This window comes from Manis javanica, chromosome X (genome assembly GCF_040802235.1).
Source record: "Manis javanica isolate MJ-LG chromosome X, MJ_LKY, whole genome shotgun sequence".
NCBI classification, from domain to species: domain Eukaryota; kingdom Metazoa; phylum Chordata; class Mammalia; order Pholidota; family Manidae; genus Manis; species Manis javanica.
In genome coordinates this window covers 127,961,240-127,978,535 of record NC_133174.1, presented here as the reverse complement: position 1 = coordinate 127,978,535, position 17,296 = coordinate 127,961,240, and the positions used below count along the sequence as shown (strand labels likewise).

Sequence of the window (17,296 nt, the reverse complement as noted above, 5' to 3'; positions counted from 1 at the left end):
TCAACTACAGGTAAGAGGAAAACCAGAGCATAGTCTCGGAGAGAACTGTGGTGGAATGTCAAGAAGAGAATGGACAAAAGCATCAGAAGCCGCTGAGAAGTTGTGTAAAGGAATGACTGGACGTAGCAAGAAGAAGGTTATCGATGATCTTAGTAAATTTTAGTGTTATGGTGGAAGTAAAGATTGAATAGGGACTTCTAGTCAATATGTTGAGCTAAGGTATTGCAGAACCCCTGTCCTTCTACAAAAACACAGAAATAGTGGATAAAATATTATCTTAGGTCTTTGACAGTACACAGGAACATTCAAATGCAAAAAAAGAAATCTCCAGGTGGTAGAAACAAAGGAGCAATTCAAAGCCAAAGCACAGTGCAATAGTTGAAGCTAAATGGCCATCAAGAGTGTCAAAACTGGATATATACCACAGGACTTAAGGCAAAGCTACATCCCTGACATAGAGCCCTGAGCTTCCTGTCTAAAAGCTGGTAGCCAGGAAGTCCTGTCTTGTTCCTGATAAATCAGGATTCAAGGCCTAGGGATGCAAAATATAGGCGGTGTCCACTCTGAGGTTGAGTGTAAGAAATTGGAACTCCGCATTTGAATTTGTACTAAAAAGCTGGTAAAGTAAAATAAAAAACTGACCTGGATCTGGTGAGCCCCATAGAGTGCTGGCAGAGAAAAACACAAAACCCTAACTGCTATCCAGAGTTCACCTGGCATTTCTGCAGCAAACAACTCTCCCGCTGAAGGTGAGCCTACAGTCAAATTTGCAGAGCAGGAAAATAAATAAACCACTGCAGGAAAAGTGAGCAGTGAGAATAAGCAGGGTGATCCATATTCCAGAAAAGTTATGTAGTAAGGCACACATGACAGAGACTTCAACATACGTATCTTCAAAATGTTCGGTAGGGTAAACGAGGGAATAGAATCCATAAGGTGTGAACAGCACATTGTGAAAAAATAGTCATGAGAGAAGATGAAACAGAAATTGTATAAGTTCTATGTACACACATATCCACATGTGCATATATATGTATATAGATACAATGTCAATGTCACATATAATATATAATATTATATAATATGTGCATATATCAGTGAAATCAGAATAAAATCAAGGAAGAGACTAAGCCCAACTTGAGAGGGGATCAGACTCGACATAGAAAGATACAGAGAACTGGGAAGGAGAGGTGAGGAGTGATGAAGGAGGGGGTGAGGTCTCACATTCACCTAGTAAATGTTTCAGAATAGACAGAGATTGAAGGAGAGGCAGCAGATGAAGAGTTAGTGGCTAAATTTCTAGAACTGAAAAAAAGAATTGAAGTATTGAAGGCACACAATTGAAGAGGAATGCCGTGAGTAGGCATATTTTTAATGTCTTAAATATATTCCAGTGCCAAGCTAGCACTCACTGTCCCTCTCTAAAGGGGATATTGAAATCTATACCAAGGAACTACTAGGAATGTATATATATACCAGACACCTGCACATATAATATATAACAAGATCAGAGGGCATGATGAATGTGCAGTAAGGAAGTGGGGTTGTTAGTAAAGACGACGTTTTTTCAAGAAGCTTTGCGATGAAGGGTAATAAAGAGTGAACACGAGCTGCATGGGCTTGTCTGACACACTGACTTTTGTTATGTGACCCACAAAATGAGCCCAGCATCCTCATGAGGCATTCACACATACACACATTCATAGAGCCAGTTGTATAAGATGGCAGGGGGACTTTTATTTCTTATTCTTATTTTTTTAATTGAAGTATAGATGATTTACAATGTTATATTAGTTTCAGGAGTACAACAGTGATTTGACAATTATATACATCATGGAAGGCTCTCCGTGTAAGCGTAGTTACCATTGAGAGATTCTCCAAAGCTGTTGCTTCCCTTGAAGCTACTCTAACAGCTTGTTCTGTCATTTAAGATGTCGCCATTAGAGGCGCCCTTTTGTAGTATAATATTGCCTCCATAAGATCCCTGTTAGAGTGAGCCATTTGGGCGGGGAGCAGGGGAATGGTCATGAGGACATATTAGTACTGGTTAATCCAGCACTGACGACAGTGTCTGATTAACTAGCTGTCTTATTGGAAAGCAGTGACCCAGAGATACAATATAGAAAAGAACAATTTTAATGCAGGAGAAGAACTAGGATAACCTGGATCCTAAAGTTTTGTTTGGAAGGGCAGGTTCCCGAAGTGCCTCAGGACACTGGGCATCTGGGCTGAGGTGCTGGCTTTACAGCATTGCCTGAGGCCTACCTGGAGTACACACACACACACACACACACACACACACACACACACACACACACATACACACACACACACACACACCATGTTTGATTCTTCCTGTAGTGAAGTAAAGTACTATTGTTTCCCCTAACAATTCTGTTAAGTATGTTTTTTATTTTCCCCAGACCAAAGGCTACAAAGATTTTTTTTTTAATTTAATTTAATTTTAGTTTTTATTTTTGGTATCATTAATATACACTTACATGAACAACATTGTGGTTACTAGATTCCCCCCGGTTATCAAGTCCCCACCACATACCCCATTACAGTCACTGTCCATCATCATAGTAAGATTCTGTAAAATCACTACTTGTCTTCTCTGTGCTATCCTGTCTTCCCCGTGACTCCCCCCCTACATTATGTGTGCTAATCGTAATGCCCCTTTTTCCCCTTATCCCTCCCTTCCCACCCATCCTCCCCAGTCCCTTTCCCTTTGGCAACTGTTAGTCCATTCTTGGGTTCTGTGATTCTGCTGCTGTTTTGTTCCTTCAGTTTTTCTTTGTTCTTATACTCCACAGATGAGTGAAATCATTTTGTACTTGTCTTTCTCCGCCTGGCTGATTTCACTGAGCATAATACCCTCCAGCTCCATCCATGTTGTTGCAAATGGTAGGATTTGTTTTCTTCTTATGGCTGAATAGTATTCCACTGTGTATATGTACCACCTCTTCTTTATCCATTCATCTACTGATGGACACTTAGGTTGCTTCCATTTCTTGGCTATTGTAAATAGTGCTGCGATAAACATAGGGGTGCATATGTCTTTTTCAAACTGGGCTCCTGCATTCTTAGGGTAAATTCCTAGGAGTGGAATTCCTGGGTCAAATGGTATTTCTACTTTTAGTTTTTTGAGGAACCTCCATACTGCTTTCCACAAAGGTTGAACTAATTTACATTCCCACCAGCAGTGTAGGAGGGTTCCCCTTTCTCCACATCCTCACTAACATTTGTTGTTGTTTGTCTTTTAGATGTTGGCCATCCTAACTGATGTGAGCTACCAGGATTCTTATAGAGATAGTAGGCACTGGTAGTTTAGGGACATAAAAAGGAGTGCAGTAGGTATGAAGATTTTTTAAAATATGTTTTCAGTATATTCAAATACCAACCAAATTCTAGTTGTCTCTCTCCAATAGAAATATTGAAATCTACATGGAGGAATTCCTAGGATTATCCGGCTTGGACAGTCATTTTCCCATAATCATTAATTCATTTGTTAGCTTACAGTTTTATATAACAATATTATTTAGTAATTGGCCACATGCATGTCTCTGGTCTCCACGCTCACCCCAGTTATTGCAGGAGGAGAATGCCTGACTCACTGTGGCATACATGCCAATTTCATTTTTATTTTCACTGGCATCTTTCCAAAGGGAATACTTCAGCTAAACCCTCTGCTGATGCCTTGTAAATCGATAAACTACTACGCTTAAACATCACTTGTGACAACATGTGCTGGACATGATCAGCAGGAAAGGGTAGACAATCAGTTTACAAGTAAGAAATAAACAACTTGCAACTGTCCACCAGAATATACACATAGCCATTTTATTTCTCCTGATCCCCAGAATGCTTCACGACCATACCAGTAATCAATATTACACAGTAAAGTACACTCCTGAATAATGTTTATAATAGGAGATACACTTGCTGCCAAGCGATTCAAAGTGTACGTGCATAAAAATCAAGGTTTTGTAAGTCTTCTCAACTGAGGGGAAGTTATATGGCCTGGGAAGAAGAATTCAGCAGCAGGAGTCTGTTTAACCCAGGTTTGAAGTCTGGCTTTACCTAATTTCGCCCCCCAACTTCCTACCTCTTCTTTATCCTCCAAAATCATCTTCAGTGAGATGGTTTTATGGTTTTTTTCCTCTGATGCTGATCCCCATTCCTGCCCACAGAGTTGGCTGTGCCTTCTTTTGGGGACCCCTAGCCCTTTAGACATTTGGTACCACTCTCAGGGCATAATCACATTTGTGTTTTAGTTTTTTTATTTACTTCTCTTTCTCCTCTACTTGAAGCCAGGGGCAGTCCCTGGAGAGGCAGTACAGCAGTTTTAAGAACATGAGATACAGAGTCAGAATGCACAGGATTTGAATCCATTTGGCTCCACCACTTCCTATCTGAGTGAATTCATTAGCCTCTCTGCCTCAGCTTCATCTGTAGAATGGGGATAAGCACAGAAGGTGGTTTTAATATCAAATGCCTGAACAAGAATAAAGTACTTAGAATAGTGCCTGTGATATGGTTGGTGCTCAATAAATAAATTATAGCTTTTAGTACCTTTGCATCCTTTAGGATGTAGCTGAGAACATAGCAAGTAGCTCTCAGTAAATTTTGAGGAAAGGAATGAGTACGTGAATAAATGAATGAATAAATGAACAAACAATTTGGCCCAGGGCATATTCATTTAACTTCCCTTGGCTCAGATCTCTTCCCTAAAACAAGTTGTTAATTGAGCATCAAGGCCCCTGTTATGCAGTCAGGTTCTAAAATTGCTTGAGGTCTTCAGTGCTTGCAGGAGAAGTTACTAAATAATTTCAATCTGTTGACTATATTTTTAGCTGTTTGTCAGAAAGGAAAAGTTAGAGCAAATTAGAATGGATACTGGAGAAACCCCTGATTGCAAAAGGATAGTCACGGGCTTCAGACCATGGAAGTGAATACAGCATGTATAATATTTTTCTCTCTTTTGCCTGAACTCAAGCTCCCTGTAGCTGAAAGCAGATGGCACAAAAAAAAAAAAAGCCAGTTTTCCCTGTATGAAAAGTACTGAGAGAATTGGGAGTGCTTGAACTTCTTGTCTCTGCTAAGTAATTAATTGAAGATGAACTCTCGGGAGTGTCCCTTGGGTCTCATAGCCTTCCCAAACCCCCAGTTACCTGAGTTAGATCAGGTCCTGGTGTCAGAATTCTCATGGGGCTGAGAAACCCAGAATGTTAAGCAGCAATTTATAACCATTTACTTTTAATGAGAAAGCCATGTTTTCTTTAAATAATAAAGAAGTTATTGTTAAAAGTGCATAAACTATGCTAATAACTATGCATATGTCATATCTATTGTTTGTTTCATAATTTGTTTAAACATACGTTATGTTTAGAAAAAATGTAACTGGGTGTCGCGTGCCCTGTCCTCGCCGGCAAGAACAGCACGCAACAACAGCAGGATTCTTCTGCAGAAAGCTTTATTCTTCAGCTCTTTGTGAAACAAATGAGTTGGGCAGGACCCAGAGGGGAAGGAGAGGCTTGCTTATATAGTTCTCATGCTCTGACCTGGTTGGTGCGGCTCCATATGCCTTATTAGCATAACCATTTGGTGGGTCTCATTGGTCCTTATGCCAAGGCGCAATTAGCATGTAGTTTAGTGGTGTGGGATGATTTGTCATTAGGAAGTTCGGGGCCTTCCGGCTGCCCTGCATGGGGCGCTATTTTCTGAGCGCGGCTGCCAACATCTCCCCCTTTTTTGTCTAACAGAAGCTCAAGGCGGAACTTGCCAGCAGAGGCGGAGACAGAGGCCTGACCTCCATCATACTTTCTGATGCCCCCTTTTTGGAGAGGGGTTCTGGGCATCTACCCCTATGCAGTCAGGCATGCCTCTCAGAGGGGTCCAAGACCTCTTGCAGTGCTTTGCCTCGCATCCTCTGGCTGGCGTTGGGACCGCTTGGTACAAAGGGTTTGGACCCTTTTTCTCAACCCTCTTGCACCATGAGCTTCTTAAAGAAAGCTGTGATTAAGCATTGAGGTACTCGGGCCTGGTGCAGTGCCACATGGGCTCAGGGTGCAAGAGCTACCTCAAGCTAAAGCCGAGCTTCCTTCTTAAGCATGTTGAGCCACACTTGGGGAGAGGCGCCAACGTCTATCGCCATTAGGGCTTGAGCAAGGATCACCTTGTCCTGCTTATGTTGGTTGCGGAGTCTGCATAACAACTAGAGTAAGAGCATGAGACTTCCAAGCAGGAACACGCCCATCCCAGCCATGCCCGCCCACTCCTTGACGTGGGAGAGAGCTCTGAGGAACCAGGAAGAGAGTCCTTCCGCTACGGAGATATCTAGACGGGTGGAGTTGATGTGGATAATTTCTCGCCGCAGCTCTTCTAGTGTCCCATCGAAGTCTTGGGACCAGTTTCCTGAAAGATACTGGGACAGGTCTCGTGACAGATTAGCTGCCCGTGTAAAATTTTTATATTGAATGCTAGTGATGCAGAGGGCACGATATTTCCGCTCACATCCCAATTGGGCCATTTGCCAGAGCACCTCCATTTGTTCCTCCACGAGATCTATGCGTTGATTGAGGATCATTATTCCTCCTTTCAGTTTGCCATCAAGTGTGGACTGTTGGTCTAGGGCAGAAGCTACTGAGGCTGCAAGGTTATTGAGCTCTGTAGCCGATTTGATGGAGGTGTCTAAAGCTATACCAGCGGCGGTGGCTGCGACCGCGGTCGCGGAGATCAGGAGCACTATGGCGGCTGTAACACCGAAATCGCGCCTTTCTCGAAACAGAGTCATGGTGTTAGGGGCGTCTACGGGAACAGGGACCCAACGGGGGATGCGGACTACCAAAGCATTGGTAAAGTTACGCGCATCCCAACACTGAGACAGAAAGCAGGTTTCATTGGAGCAGGAGTCAAAGCTACTATTGGATAAGATAAACAGAAATGGGGGGTATACGCATACTGGAGAAGGTGGAAAAAGGGAATTAGGTGACTCTGGACCTGATTTTGCTGAACACGTGTAGTTCTCGTTGTTATGGGTCATGATCATGTTCCAGTGTGCGCGCATGTGGTTATTCTCGCACCAAAAGGTGATATTTTTTACACCGATTCCCCCACCCTGGAGGGCGGAAAAGGGGGAGAGGTCGGTACACGAGCCATTGACTCCACACAGCATCCATTTATGGAAGGGGTTCATGCTCAGCTGCTGACGAAACTCGCTTTCGAGCACCTTTACTGGCCACCAAGCCTCATTGGCTGGCCGTCCCTCCATATCTGGGGAGATGGTAAACTCCTGCCTCTCAGTTGCCCACGTTACTACAGTTGACTGACAGTCAGTCCAGGGCCACAGCTCTCCCTCATAGTCGCCCACACAATGGGAGGCATATTTGGGTTGACGAGGCCTGTCGGTGGAATTGTTCTTGGGAGAGTGTACAAATGTGCCATTGATCCAGAGAACCATCTGGTGGATAGTCATGTTCTTATAGGACGGGCTCCCTTCCTTATTAGGCCCTTCAAATTTAGCTGACATAACGGGGAGGCTACTGGCCTCTAGAATTATGTCACTGAACCATCCGTATTTCCTCCGTTTCAGGGAGATACAGCCAGCTAGATTCTGAGTGGTGAAGCATAATGACCCATTAGTTACGAAGGATCGGTTTTCTCCCAGGGGAGCTACTAGGGTGTCTTTAACTAAGTAGGGCAAGTTCATACTAGTATTGGTAGTGAAAAAGCGCGGAAAAACGGCTGCATTGAAACGGACAGGCATAGGCTTAGGAAAGGCAGACAGGATTCCCCATCTCAATACTCCCTGAGTCGGGGTCTCCAGTGTCAGGAGCAGGGTCAGGAGGTACAGCGAAGTCATCTCCTTTGTTTAGGACTTTCCTCGTTAGGCGCTCCGGGATCCAGAAGGGATTTTCTTCACCCTGGGGGAAAACACACACAGCTCCCCTGGATCTGATTATGATTGGATCCGGGCCCTTCCATTGGTTAGATAACACGTCCTTCCATTTTACTAGTTCTTGTGGGTCTTTTGGCCACTGATTATGGCGATCCGCTGCTGTATGGCTTTGAGCATCCAGATTCAAAAAATTTATAGTGAAAAGTGCTAGGGCTATGGCAGTTTTTGGTGTGGGGGGTATATCTTCAATTCCCCCTTTTTGTTTAAGTAAATAGGATTTGAGCGTGCGGTTCGCGCGTTCCACAATCCCTTGACCCTGTGGGTTGTAGGGAAGGCCAGTGATATGTTTTATCCCCATGTGATGACAAAATTGAGCAAATTTTGTAGAGGTATAGGCTGGGCCATTGTCTGTTTTCAGAATCTGTGGTAACCCCCATGCGCTCCAAGCTTCAAGGCAGTGCTGGATGACATGGGAAGCTTTCTCTCCTGACAATGGGGAGGCAAAGATGACTCCTGAACAAGTATCTACGGATACATGTACATATTTCAGTTTCCTAAAAGACGAAATATGCGTCACATCCATTTGCCAAACTTGTAAAGGCTTAATACCTCTGGGGTTGATCTCAACATGAGGTGTGGGAAGGAAGCTGCAGCAATGTTGGCAGCTAAGGACAATGTTCCTAGCTTCGGCCCTGGTTATGCTAAACCGCTTGCGCAGTGTTTCGGCAGTGACATGAAATTGTGTATGGAATTTTGAAGCTGTGGTGATAGGGTCTAGCAGGGGAAAAGCTATATTTCTGGTTGCGAGGTCTGCCAGGTGGTTGCCTTGGGTCATAGGCCCGGGAAGGCCTGAATGTGCTCTGATATGAGTTATATACAAAGGAGATTGCCTATGAAGTAGTGCTGATTGTATCTGTTTGAACAAAGTGGCTACTGGGCTGGACGCTTTGATTAGCCCGGCCACTTCTAGAGATTTGACTGCATTAACTACATAACAGGAGTCAGACACAATATTTAAAGGTTCAGGAAAGATTTGTAGGACCTCTAAGACTATGCGACATTCCACTATTTGTGGAGTGTCAGGCGTGTAGCCTTTTGTCACAACTTTGCCATCATGGACATAGGCACCTGTGCCTGTCTTAGACTCGTCCGTGTAAACTGTTTTTCCATGAGGCAGCGGGGTTAGGCTAGTGACCCGAGGAAATACTAGGAGATGATTTTTGGCGAAGTTGATGAGGGGATGTTTAGGGAAATGATTATCAAAGGTTCCTGAGAAACTGTAAGCAAGTATGGCCCAATCATCGTTCATAGCACATAATACTTGTATCTGTTCTACGCTGTAAGGGGTTATAATTTTAGCTGGAGCCTCTCCGAAATGTGTCATGGAGGTTTTTACTCCTCTCAAAGCAAGTTTGGCCACGGCTGCTGGATAGTACTCTATTGTCCTAGCCTGAGAGGCTTGGGGATGAATCCAGATCAGTGGGCCGTGCTGCCATAAGACTGCTGTTGGCAGCTCTGGGGTGGGAAGGACACACAACTCAAAGGGTTCATTCGATTGCACTCTATTTAATTGTGCTGTCATCAAAGCTTGTTCTACTTTGCGAATGGCTTGTAATGCCTCAGGTGTGAGGGAGCGCGGTGACGTTAGTTGTGGGTCTCCTTCTAGGGTTTTAAATAGTGGAGTCAATTCAGTGGTGGGTATCTTTAAGTATGGGCGCAACCAATTAATATCCCCTAGGAGTTTTTGGAAGTCATTCAAATTTCGCAATTGATTATGTCTTATCTTAAGCTTTTGGGGGCAAATTACATCTGTGTAAATGGTTGCTCCTAGGAATTTGCTAACACTAGATTTTTGGACCTTCTCGCTTGCTATATTCAGTCTCCAATTTTCTAGGGATCTAGTGAGATCTATATATGCTTCTTCTATTTCCGCTGGTTGTGGGGAGCAAAGAAGGATGTCATCCATGTAATGGATGATCTTTAGCGTGGGATAGGTCTTACGAATTGGGTCTAGCGCTCGCTGAACGTACAGTTGACATATGGTGGGGCTATTTGCCATTCCTTGAGGGAGGACCTTCCACTGAAATCTGGCATCGGGTTGTTCATGGTTAATAGCTGGCAAAGTAAAAGCAAATCTTTCCCTGTCCTTGGAGCTTAGAGGTATAGAAAAGAAACAATCTTTAATATCTATTATGAGCACTTTCCATTCTTTGGGTAAGGCAGAGAGGAGTGGCAGTCCCCGTTGTACGGGTCCAAGCATTCTCATTTGAGCATTTACTGCTCTCAGATCATGAAGCAACCTCCATGATCCTGACTTTTTCCTGATTACAAATATGGGTGTGTTCCATGGGGACACAGAGGGTTCTAGGTGTCCCACTTGGAGCTGCTCTTGCACTAAGCAATGAGCTGCTTCTAATTTTTCAGAGGATAGGGGCTACTGAGGAACCCATACGGCCTCCTCTGTGAGCCAAGGTATGGGCATGGCATCTTCAATGGCCCCTATGAAAAACCCAGGCCGTGACGGTCATTCTTTACTTTGGGCAGGATGGGCTCTATGTGTCCCTGTTGGTGTTTCCCCAGCCCCTTGCCAGGGATGTATCCCATGTCCATCATCATGCCTTGGGCGGGGGTGGAGTATTCATTAATGAGTTTGAGGCCTAAGTCTCTCATGACATCCCTCCCCCATAAATTGACCGGTAGAGGGAGTACATAAGGGGTGACTGTACCCTCTTGTCCTTCAGGGGCTCGCCATTTCAATGGTTTGGCACTAATTGAAGGGCTTGACTCATATCCTAAACTTTGTAATGAATGTGAGGATTGGGTCACAGGCCACTTGGAGGGCCACCAGGTTGCAGAGATAATACTTTTATCTGCTCCAGTGTCTAGGATTCCCTCAAAGCTCTTTCCCTCTATTTGAAGAGTTAATTTTGGTCTGTCTGCTAAATCTAATACTATGAAGGCTGAATCCCAGTCAGAGGAGCCGAAGCCCCTTTCTCCCCTCTCCGTGTTGGTAGCAGGATAATTGGCGTGGAGACTAGGTAAAACTAAGAGCTGGGCTATGCGGTCTCCCGGGGATATAGGATAGATTCCTCTGGGAGCCGAACACATGATTTTTACCTGTCCTTCATAATCTTGATCTATGACTCCGGGATGAACTACCAGGCCTTTCAATGCAGCAGAAGAGCGCCCTAGGAGTAACCCAATGGTATTTGGTGGTAGGGGGCCTTTAAAGTCTGAAGGGATAGGCTGAACTCTCATCTGTGGAGTCAACACTATTCTGGTGGTGGCACGGATGTCCAATCCCGCGGAACCTGAAGTGGCTCTCCTTGGGGGGCCTGGTTGTTCCCGAATGACACTTGCGTGCTGGTTGCCCCATATATTTGCGGGCCCTGGTGACGGGGGCCCCTCTGGGCGTTTTTTGGCAACTCTAAGGGTTTCCCTTCTATATCTTTAATAGACCGGCACTCATTAGCCCAATGCCTGCCTTTCTTACACTTAGGGCACAATTCAGGGGTCTTTTGGGTTGTTTGTTCTGAAGCTGGGCTCTTACACTCTCTCTTTATATGTCCTAATTTCCCGCATTGAAAGCATTTGATACTTCTGTTAGTGATCTTGGCTTGTTTGTGGCTCTGTAATATGGCAGCGGCTAGGCCCGCATTGGTGAGTGGCCCTCCTATTTCTCTACAGGCTTTCAACCAGGCATGTATCCCTTTTTGTTTCCAGGGTGTTATCGCCTGTCTGCATTCCTTGGTACATTGTTCAAACACTAATTGCTCCACTAGGGGCATTGCTTGTTCCTGATCTCCAAATATTCTGCCTGCGGCCTCTATCATACGAGCGACAAAGTCAGAAAATGGCTCGCTCAGCCCCTGAATAATTTTTGTCAAATTGCCTGATACTTCTCCTTTGTTGGTGAGGGCTTTCCATGCCTTGGCGGCGCACGTGTTTATTTGTGCATATACCTGTAAGGGGAAGGCGGTCTGGTCGGCTACCCACTGTCCTTGGCCCGTCAGCATATCATATGACCATGCAGGCTGTCCTTCGGCCGCGTTTGCGCGTGCCTGGGTCATGCTGATATCATGCCACAATGCCTTCCATTCTATGTATTGCCCCATACTAGAAAGGCATGCCTTAGTTACATATTGCCAGTCTGCGGGTGTCATGGCTGTCTCTGTTAATCTCTCAACTTGTGCTATGGTATAGTTAGCACTGACTCCATAAGCCCGAACGGATTCTGCTAACTCCTTAACTTGTTTATGGCTCAGGGGCTGGTGAGAGCGTACACCGTTATCCTCAAATACAGGAAACATTTGTCTAATTGCCTGAAGAGTATCTGGGTGGCAAAAGGAGAGTGCGCCACTCACGTAAGGTGGCGGGGCAAAGGGCGTCGGGGGACACCCTGCTTTCATTTTTTCCTTGGTCCGCTTTTCAACTTTGCTGGTTCCCTTACTTCTACACTCTGCGGTTTTATTTTCTTCCCCTTCCTCTGCGGACGTTAATTCCTCCTCAGATTCCCTATTGGAGAGTTGGAGGTCCCTCAACTCTTTCCAGGGGTATTTACTATTTTCTCCGAGGCGATTGTCACTCGCTTCTCGGGGCTCTTTCGCTTTTGCCCTAGGTGGGCTTTCTCCCTCACTCTGAGGTTTCTTTACCTTCGTTTTTGTGGCCTTTTTTCGGCCGCGCGCGCTCTCTGTTTCCCGTTCCGTTTCTGACATGCTCTCTTGGATATCTGTCAATGCTCTCTGACCTTCTTTTATTACCTTTTCACATCTCTCATCTTGCAGACAAGCTCTAATCAGTTTCCAGAGGGGCCTGGTGCCTCCCCTCAGGCTACCCTCCTCCTCCTCTCTATCAAGATCTTTCCCCAGTTTGTCCCAGCTCGGGATTGAGAGGGACCCTGAACAAATGAACCAGGGGGCCACACGGTCTATCTCCTTCACAAAAGATCCTAAGACTTTGCTGGAGACCTTCAAGTTTCGCTCTTTGAGAGCTGTCTGCAGCGCCGTGACTAATGACGGTGCATTCCCCATGGTGCCTCCTTATTTACAGAGAACCATCAACCATCATCCTAAAAAGCAGGGGCCTCTCGGAACTTACCCCTCCGGGCTTTCTTCTGACCTGCAGTTCTGAATCCTCTCCAGATGTCTGAAGGGTCCTCCCTGTGCCGGTGATGTTCTGGTTCCCGGGTTTCGGCACCACTTGTCGCGTGCCCTGTCCTCGCCGGCAAGAACAGCACGCAACAACAGCAGGATTCTTCTGCAGAAAGCTTTATTCTTCAGCTCTTTGTGAAACAAATGAGTTGGGCAGGACCCAGAGGGGAAGGAGAGGCTTGCTTATATAGTTCTCATGCTCTGACCTGGTTGGTGCGGCTCCATATGCCTTATTAGCATAACCATTTGGTGGGTCTCATTGGTCCTTATGCCAAGGCGCAATTAGCATGTAGTTTAGTGGTGTGGGATGATTTGTCATTAGGAAGTTCGGGGCCTTCCGGCTGCCCTGCATGGGGCGCTATTTTCTGAGCGCGGCTGCCAACAACTGGGTTGAGTATCATGCTATATTCCATCATTTTCTGTTACTCAAGCCAAGAGTGAGCCACATCCAGGCACCACTGTTCAGTGACCCAAATTCCAAACCCAGTGCCAAGAAGGAAGAACTCAGAGTTAAAGGGCTGGCCTTGTGCAAATACACTGTATTGTGTGTAGATCCTTAGTTTAAATACTGGCACTGCCACCTGTATGCAGGCCAGGAAATCATAGGCCTATCATTTAGTCTCTCTCGACTTCACTTCGCTTTTCCGTGAAATGGCAATAATGATGATACCTACCTTACAGGTTTTGTAAGGATTACAGAAAACAGTGTTACCGTAGTTCACAAGTTGCTTGTCCAATTATAACCACAGCATTTATTGAGTGTTGTCACCATTTGAAACCCCAGTCTGGGCCTAAAAAAAAAAAAACAAAGCAAAACACAAAGCTAAAGCAGAGTGGAAAGTTTAAAATCCATCTAGGGCATCTGCATGGTTCTCAGATGGATAGTGGACCTGTCCTTTGTTCCCCAGCCCTCATTAGAATCTGGGGGATACTATTTCCTTCGAATTCACCAGGGTCTCCTGCCCAAATCCTGGGCCGTGTCTGAAAAGAGACCTGTTAAGACTCTTAATCCTGAAAGAGCACTGAGGTAGTTTCCCATTACCTCTCTGCTCCTTTAAAAAGTGGCAAACCTTGATGGGAAATTGGAGGAAATGGTGCCATTGGCAAATAGGAAATCCATCCAGAGTTCTTATGCTGGTTCCAAATCCCATCCCCATAAGTGATAATAAACTTGAGCTCATTTGCAAACACTGCATTCCCTTCCTCCAATCTTGAGTTTAGGTCCCCTTCCTTCAGAAATCCTCTTTCCTAAAAGAGCTTAGATCCAGAAAAATTACTGATTATCTGCTTTTGCCTTGAACCCTCCATCATTCTTTTTCCCCAGCTTTTCATTGAGATTACTTAGTTCACTGGGCAAGAAATGAACCCAGTGTTACAGCTATTTTGCCTGTGAACCTTATACATTTTTAGTCTGCCATAAATGTTTCATCATAGAAACACCTCATTTATGTTTGTTAGCCACCAGTCAGTTCATAAAATAGCAGCTATTCCTTCAGGTTCTTCACATGTTGTTGAATAAAACTGAATCAAACCCACCGATGCTGGTGTTTTTGTTGGCTGTGGAGGCTCAATCACCACTGAGGCAGCCCATTTGGTTGAGAGTAAATTTATGGTGACTACAAAGTATTTCCCACATGTTGGATGAGAGAAACTTTAGAAAATGGATGTGACTGCCTTCAGCCACATGCTCCAAGTTCACCCAGAATGCTCTTCCAAACACAAAGACACTCACCTTTCTCCATGTTCCACCAGGCAGGATCTTAAGCTTTCTCAGTAATGGTGTTGCTGCCCCCTTGCCTGTGACCACTTCTGGGTTGCAAATCATGGGTATATAAAGAGCAACGTGGTTTTAACAGCAGAATGAGAGCCTTGAGGGGACTCAACTCACATTCTCACCAAGATAGGTTTCTGTTGTATTCATTAACGCTCCTGTAGGAGAATCAGCAATCAGTTATGGTACTTAACCACCCTTACAGAAAAGAAGCCTTTCCTTGGACTAAACTGAAATCCCCACATATTGAAGCTTACGCTCATTTCCTTGTGTTCTCACCTTATGATGAGGGAGAAACCTCCACCTCAGCAAGCTGATATTTCTCTCCAGGTTTTCTTGATTAAATGACCAAGCAGGTAATCAGAGGCCTTGAACTCTGGATGTTGCAGCTGCTCTGGCTAATTAAATGGCAAAGAGCTGAATTCGTAGATATGATTAATACCACCAGGGTGCTTTATGGTTATGACGTTCATAAATTATGACTGAACAATGAAATTTTTATGTGGGTCATAGGATTTTTTTAAGGTTCAGAATTAATCAGTGTGTTCCCAATTGGTTGTACATGCCTATTTATTTATTTATCTATGGGTATATGTATGTATTTGTTGTGATTTTGAATATAAACCAGAGGTAGCTTCAGAAAATTCTACAGTTTAAGTATTTAGAGACTGAACTCAGAAGGAGGATATGACGAAAACCAACTCCCCATCCTAGTGCAGTGCAAGCCTAGGGTCCCCTGGTTTTTATATTCTGAATGCAAATCAGGAGAGCCAATCAATTTCTAAAAAATTGGTTCTGGAGACCTTTGTTTCTGAAGCATAATTCCCCCAAATGATCTGACTAGGAGAGACTCTCTGCCAGCTAATACATGTGTCAGGTTATGTTACAGAATACAGTAGTCACTCTGTCTGTCCCTGAAATTCCATTGTGACATTGACAAGATTTCTTTAAATCGTATTTTTCTTCCTCTTGGAGTTAAACGGCAAGAGCCTTTACTAATGGCTTTTCTCTCATCTCCTCATTTGTATTTCTATCCAGTCGTTTCTCTGGGCTTTTGGACATAATTAGATAGACCACAAAAGGTGGTACTTGCTACCCAATCTCTTAAATACCCCCTCTGCTGCCTTCCCCAGTTAACAGCTAATTCCCAGTGTCACTTGCCCTTGGTGTACTTGACCCTGCCTTCCTTTCCTCTCTTTGAGCTGATCATCAGTCTTTGACCTGGTAACTGGTTGCTCAGAGGTTTTGATGGGCTGTTAGTGAAGATGGAGAGCAAACTGGCAGGTGGCTCCAATTACATTTATCTTCACAAAGGAAGGGTGTTAGGAATCTCTCTTTTTCAGTTATACAGCCAATTCCTTCTTGCCCAAAAGGTACCGAGGCTGCTCCTGATTAGGCTGTCTGAATTCTCTCATTTTTACTCATCACAGTCACATCTGTTTGGGTTTCTGTCTCTCTCCTGGAGATGTCTCTTGAGAGCAGATCCCCTCAGCTCCTTTACAGCTCATCTGAGGCCTGCCAAAAAGAGATAGGCAGAGAACAATCAGCAATCTATGCTCTGATAACTCACATAACTCTCCCTGAAAAGAATGTTAAAACCTGGTGCTCAAGTGAACCCACGAGGAATGGAGCCAAAGAGACTTCTGTATTTTTCTTTGGAACCCAATTAAGAAGGTGTGTTCTGGTGGGGTGAGGCAGAAAAGGGGAGAGGGGAAGTATGAGGAGGGGAAGATCACAGAGGTAGGAGGAACAGGGGCATATACAAAAAAGTCATAGGCAACCAGAGCCAAAAAGGCTTGCGGAACATCTCATTCAGAAGCTTTCAAAAGTTTTGTTTTTAGCAGTGGAGTCTTCTTATTTTTATTTTTTTCATTAATCATACAATGAGCCCCCGTATAAACATAGAGTCTATGGGATGACTTTACAGATGGGAAAACTGAAGCCCCTGCAGGAGAAATGACATGCCCAAGGTCACACGGCTAGCTAGTGGCAGAGACAGGATTAAAACCTATGCCTCCTGTCACCCAGGCTAGAACTCTTTGTGAACTGAGCTGGAGAAAGGAGCTAAGGATGCTTTCTTCCTGAACATGATCAAGGAGAGAGCTTGGTGGACAGTGCAGTGGAAAGAGAAGGTCTGGGAGGAGCAAAGGCGAGTGGACCCTCTTAGCACCGAAGGATTGGGAGCCCTGTGGTTAAGCAGGATACAGTGTGAACTGGTCGGAACAGAACAAGACAGGAGGAAAAAGCAATGTGGAAATAAGTGCCAGAAGTTCTGTGTTCTGCCTCCCACTCAAATGTCATACTACTGGTTCCAGGCAGGGTTCAGTAAGACAGAAATGGAAGGCAAAACATGCCTCTCTAGGGTGGGCTGAAGTTCTTTCTCTCATGCCTTTCTAAAATGTAAGGGGCTTGGGCACAGTTCTCCTTTGAGGATTTGAGAGTTCAGAAGCACCTGAGATACACATGAGAGTTTGG

The 17,296-nt window shown here is 44.7% G+C and overlaps 2 protein-coding genes and 1 long non-coding RNA gene across 9 annotated transcripts in view; 1 reads left to right on the top strand and 2 right to left on the bottom strand.

Moving 5' to 3' along the window:
• The window catches only part of FGF13 (fibroblast growth factor 13), a 514,314-nt gene that overhangs the window by 427,793 nt on the left and 69,225 nt on the right, over window positions 1-17,296 (top strand). The gene's annotated exons all lie outside the window — the stretch shown is intronic.
• On the bottom strand, window positions 5,448-13,430 carry LOC140847317 (uncharacterized). The gene is made up of 2 exons (XM_073227375.1): window positions 12,998-13,430; window positions 5,448-7,925 (listed from the first exon to the last, which is right to left on the bottom strand). The coding sequence occupies exon 2, from the start codon at window positions 7,862-7,864 to the stop codon at window positions 6,218-6,220; it is 1,647 nt and encodes a 548-aa protein (XP_073083476.1). The 5' UTR covers window positions 7,865-7,925; window positions 12,998-13,430; the 3' UTR covers window positions 5,448-6,217.
• Window positions 13,440-16,583, bottom strand: LOC140847318 (uncharacterized). Its single transcript, XR_012127269.1, has 3 exons — window positions 15,101-16,583; window positions 14,783-14,979; window positions 13,440-13,841 (listed from the first exon to the last, which is right to left on the bottom strand). It is a non-coding gene; the product is annotated as an uncharacterized lncRNA (long non-coding RNA).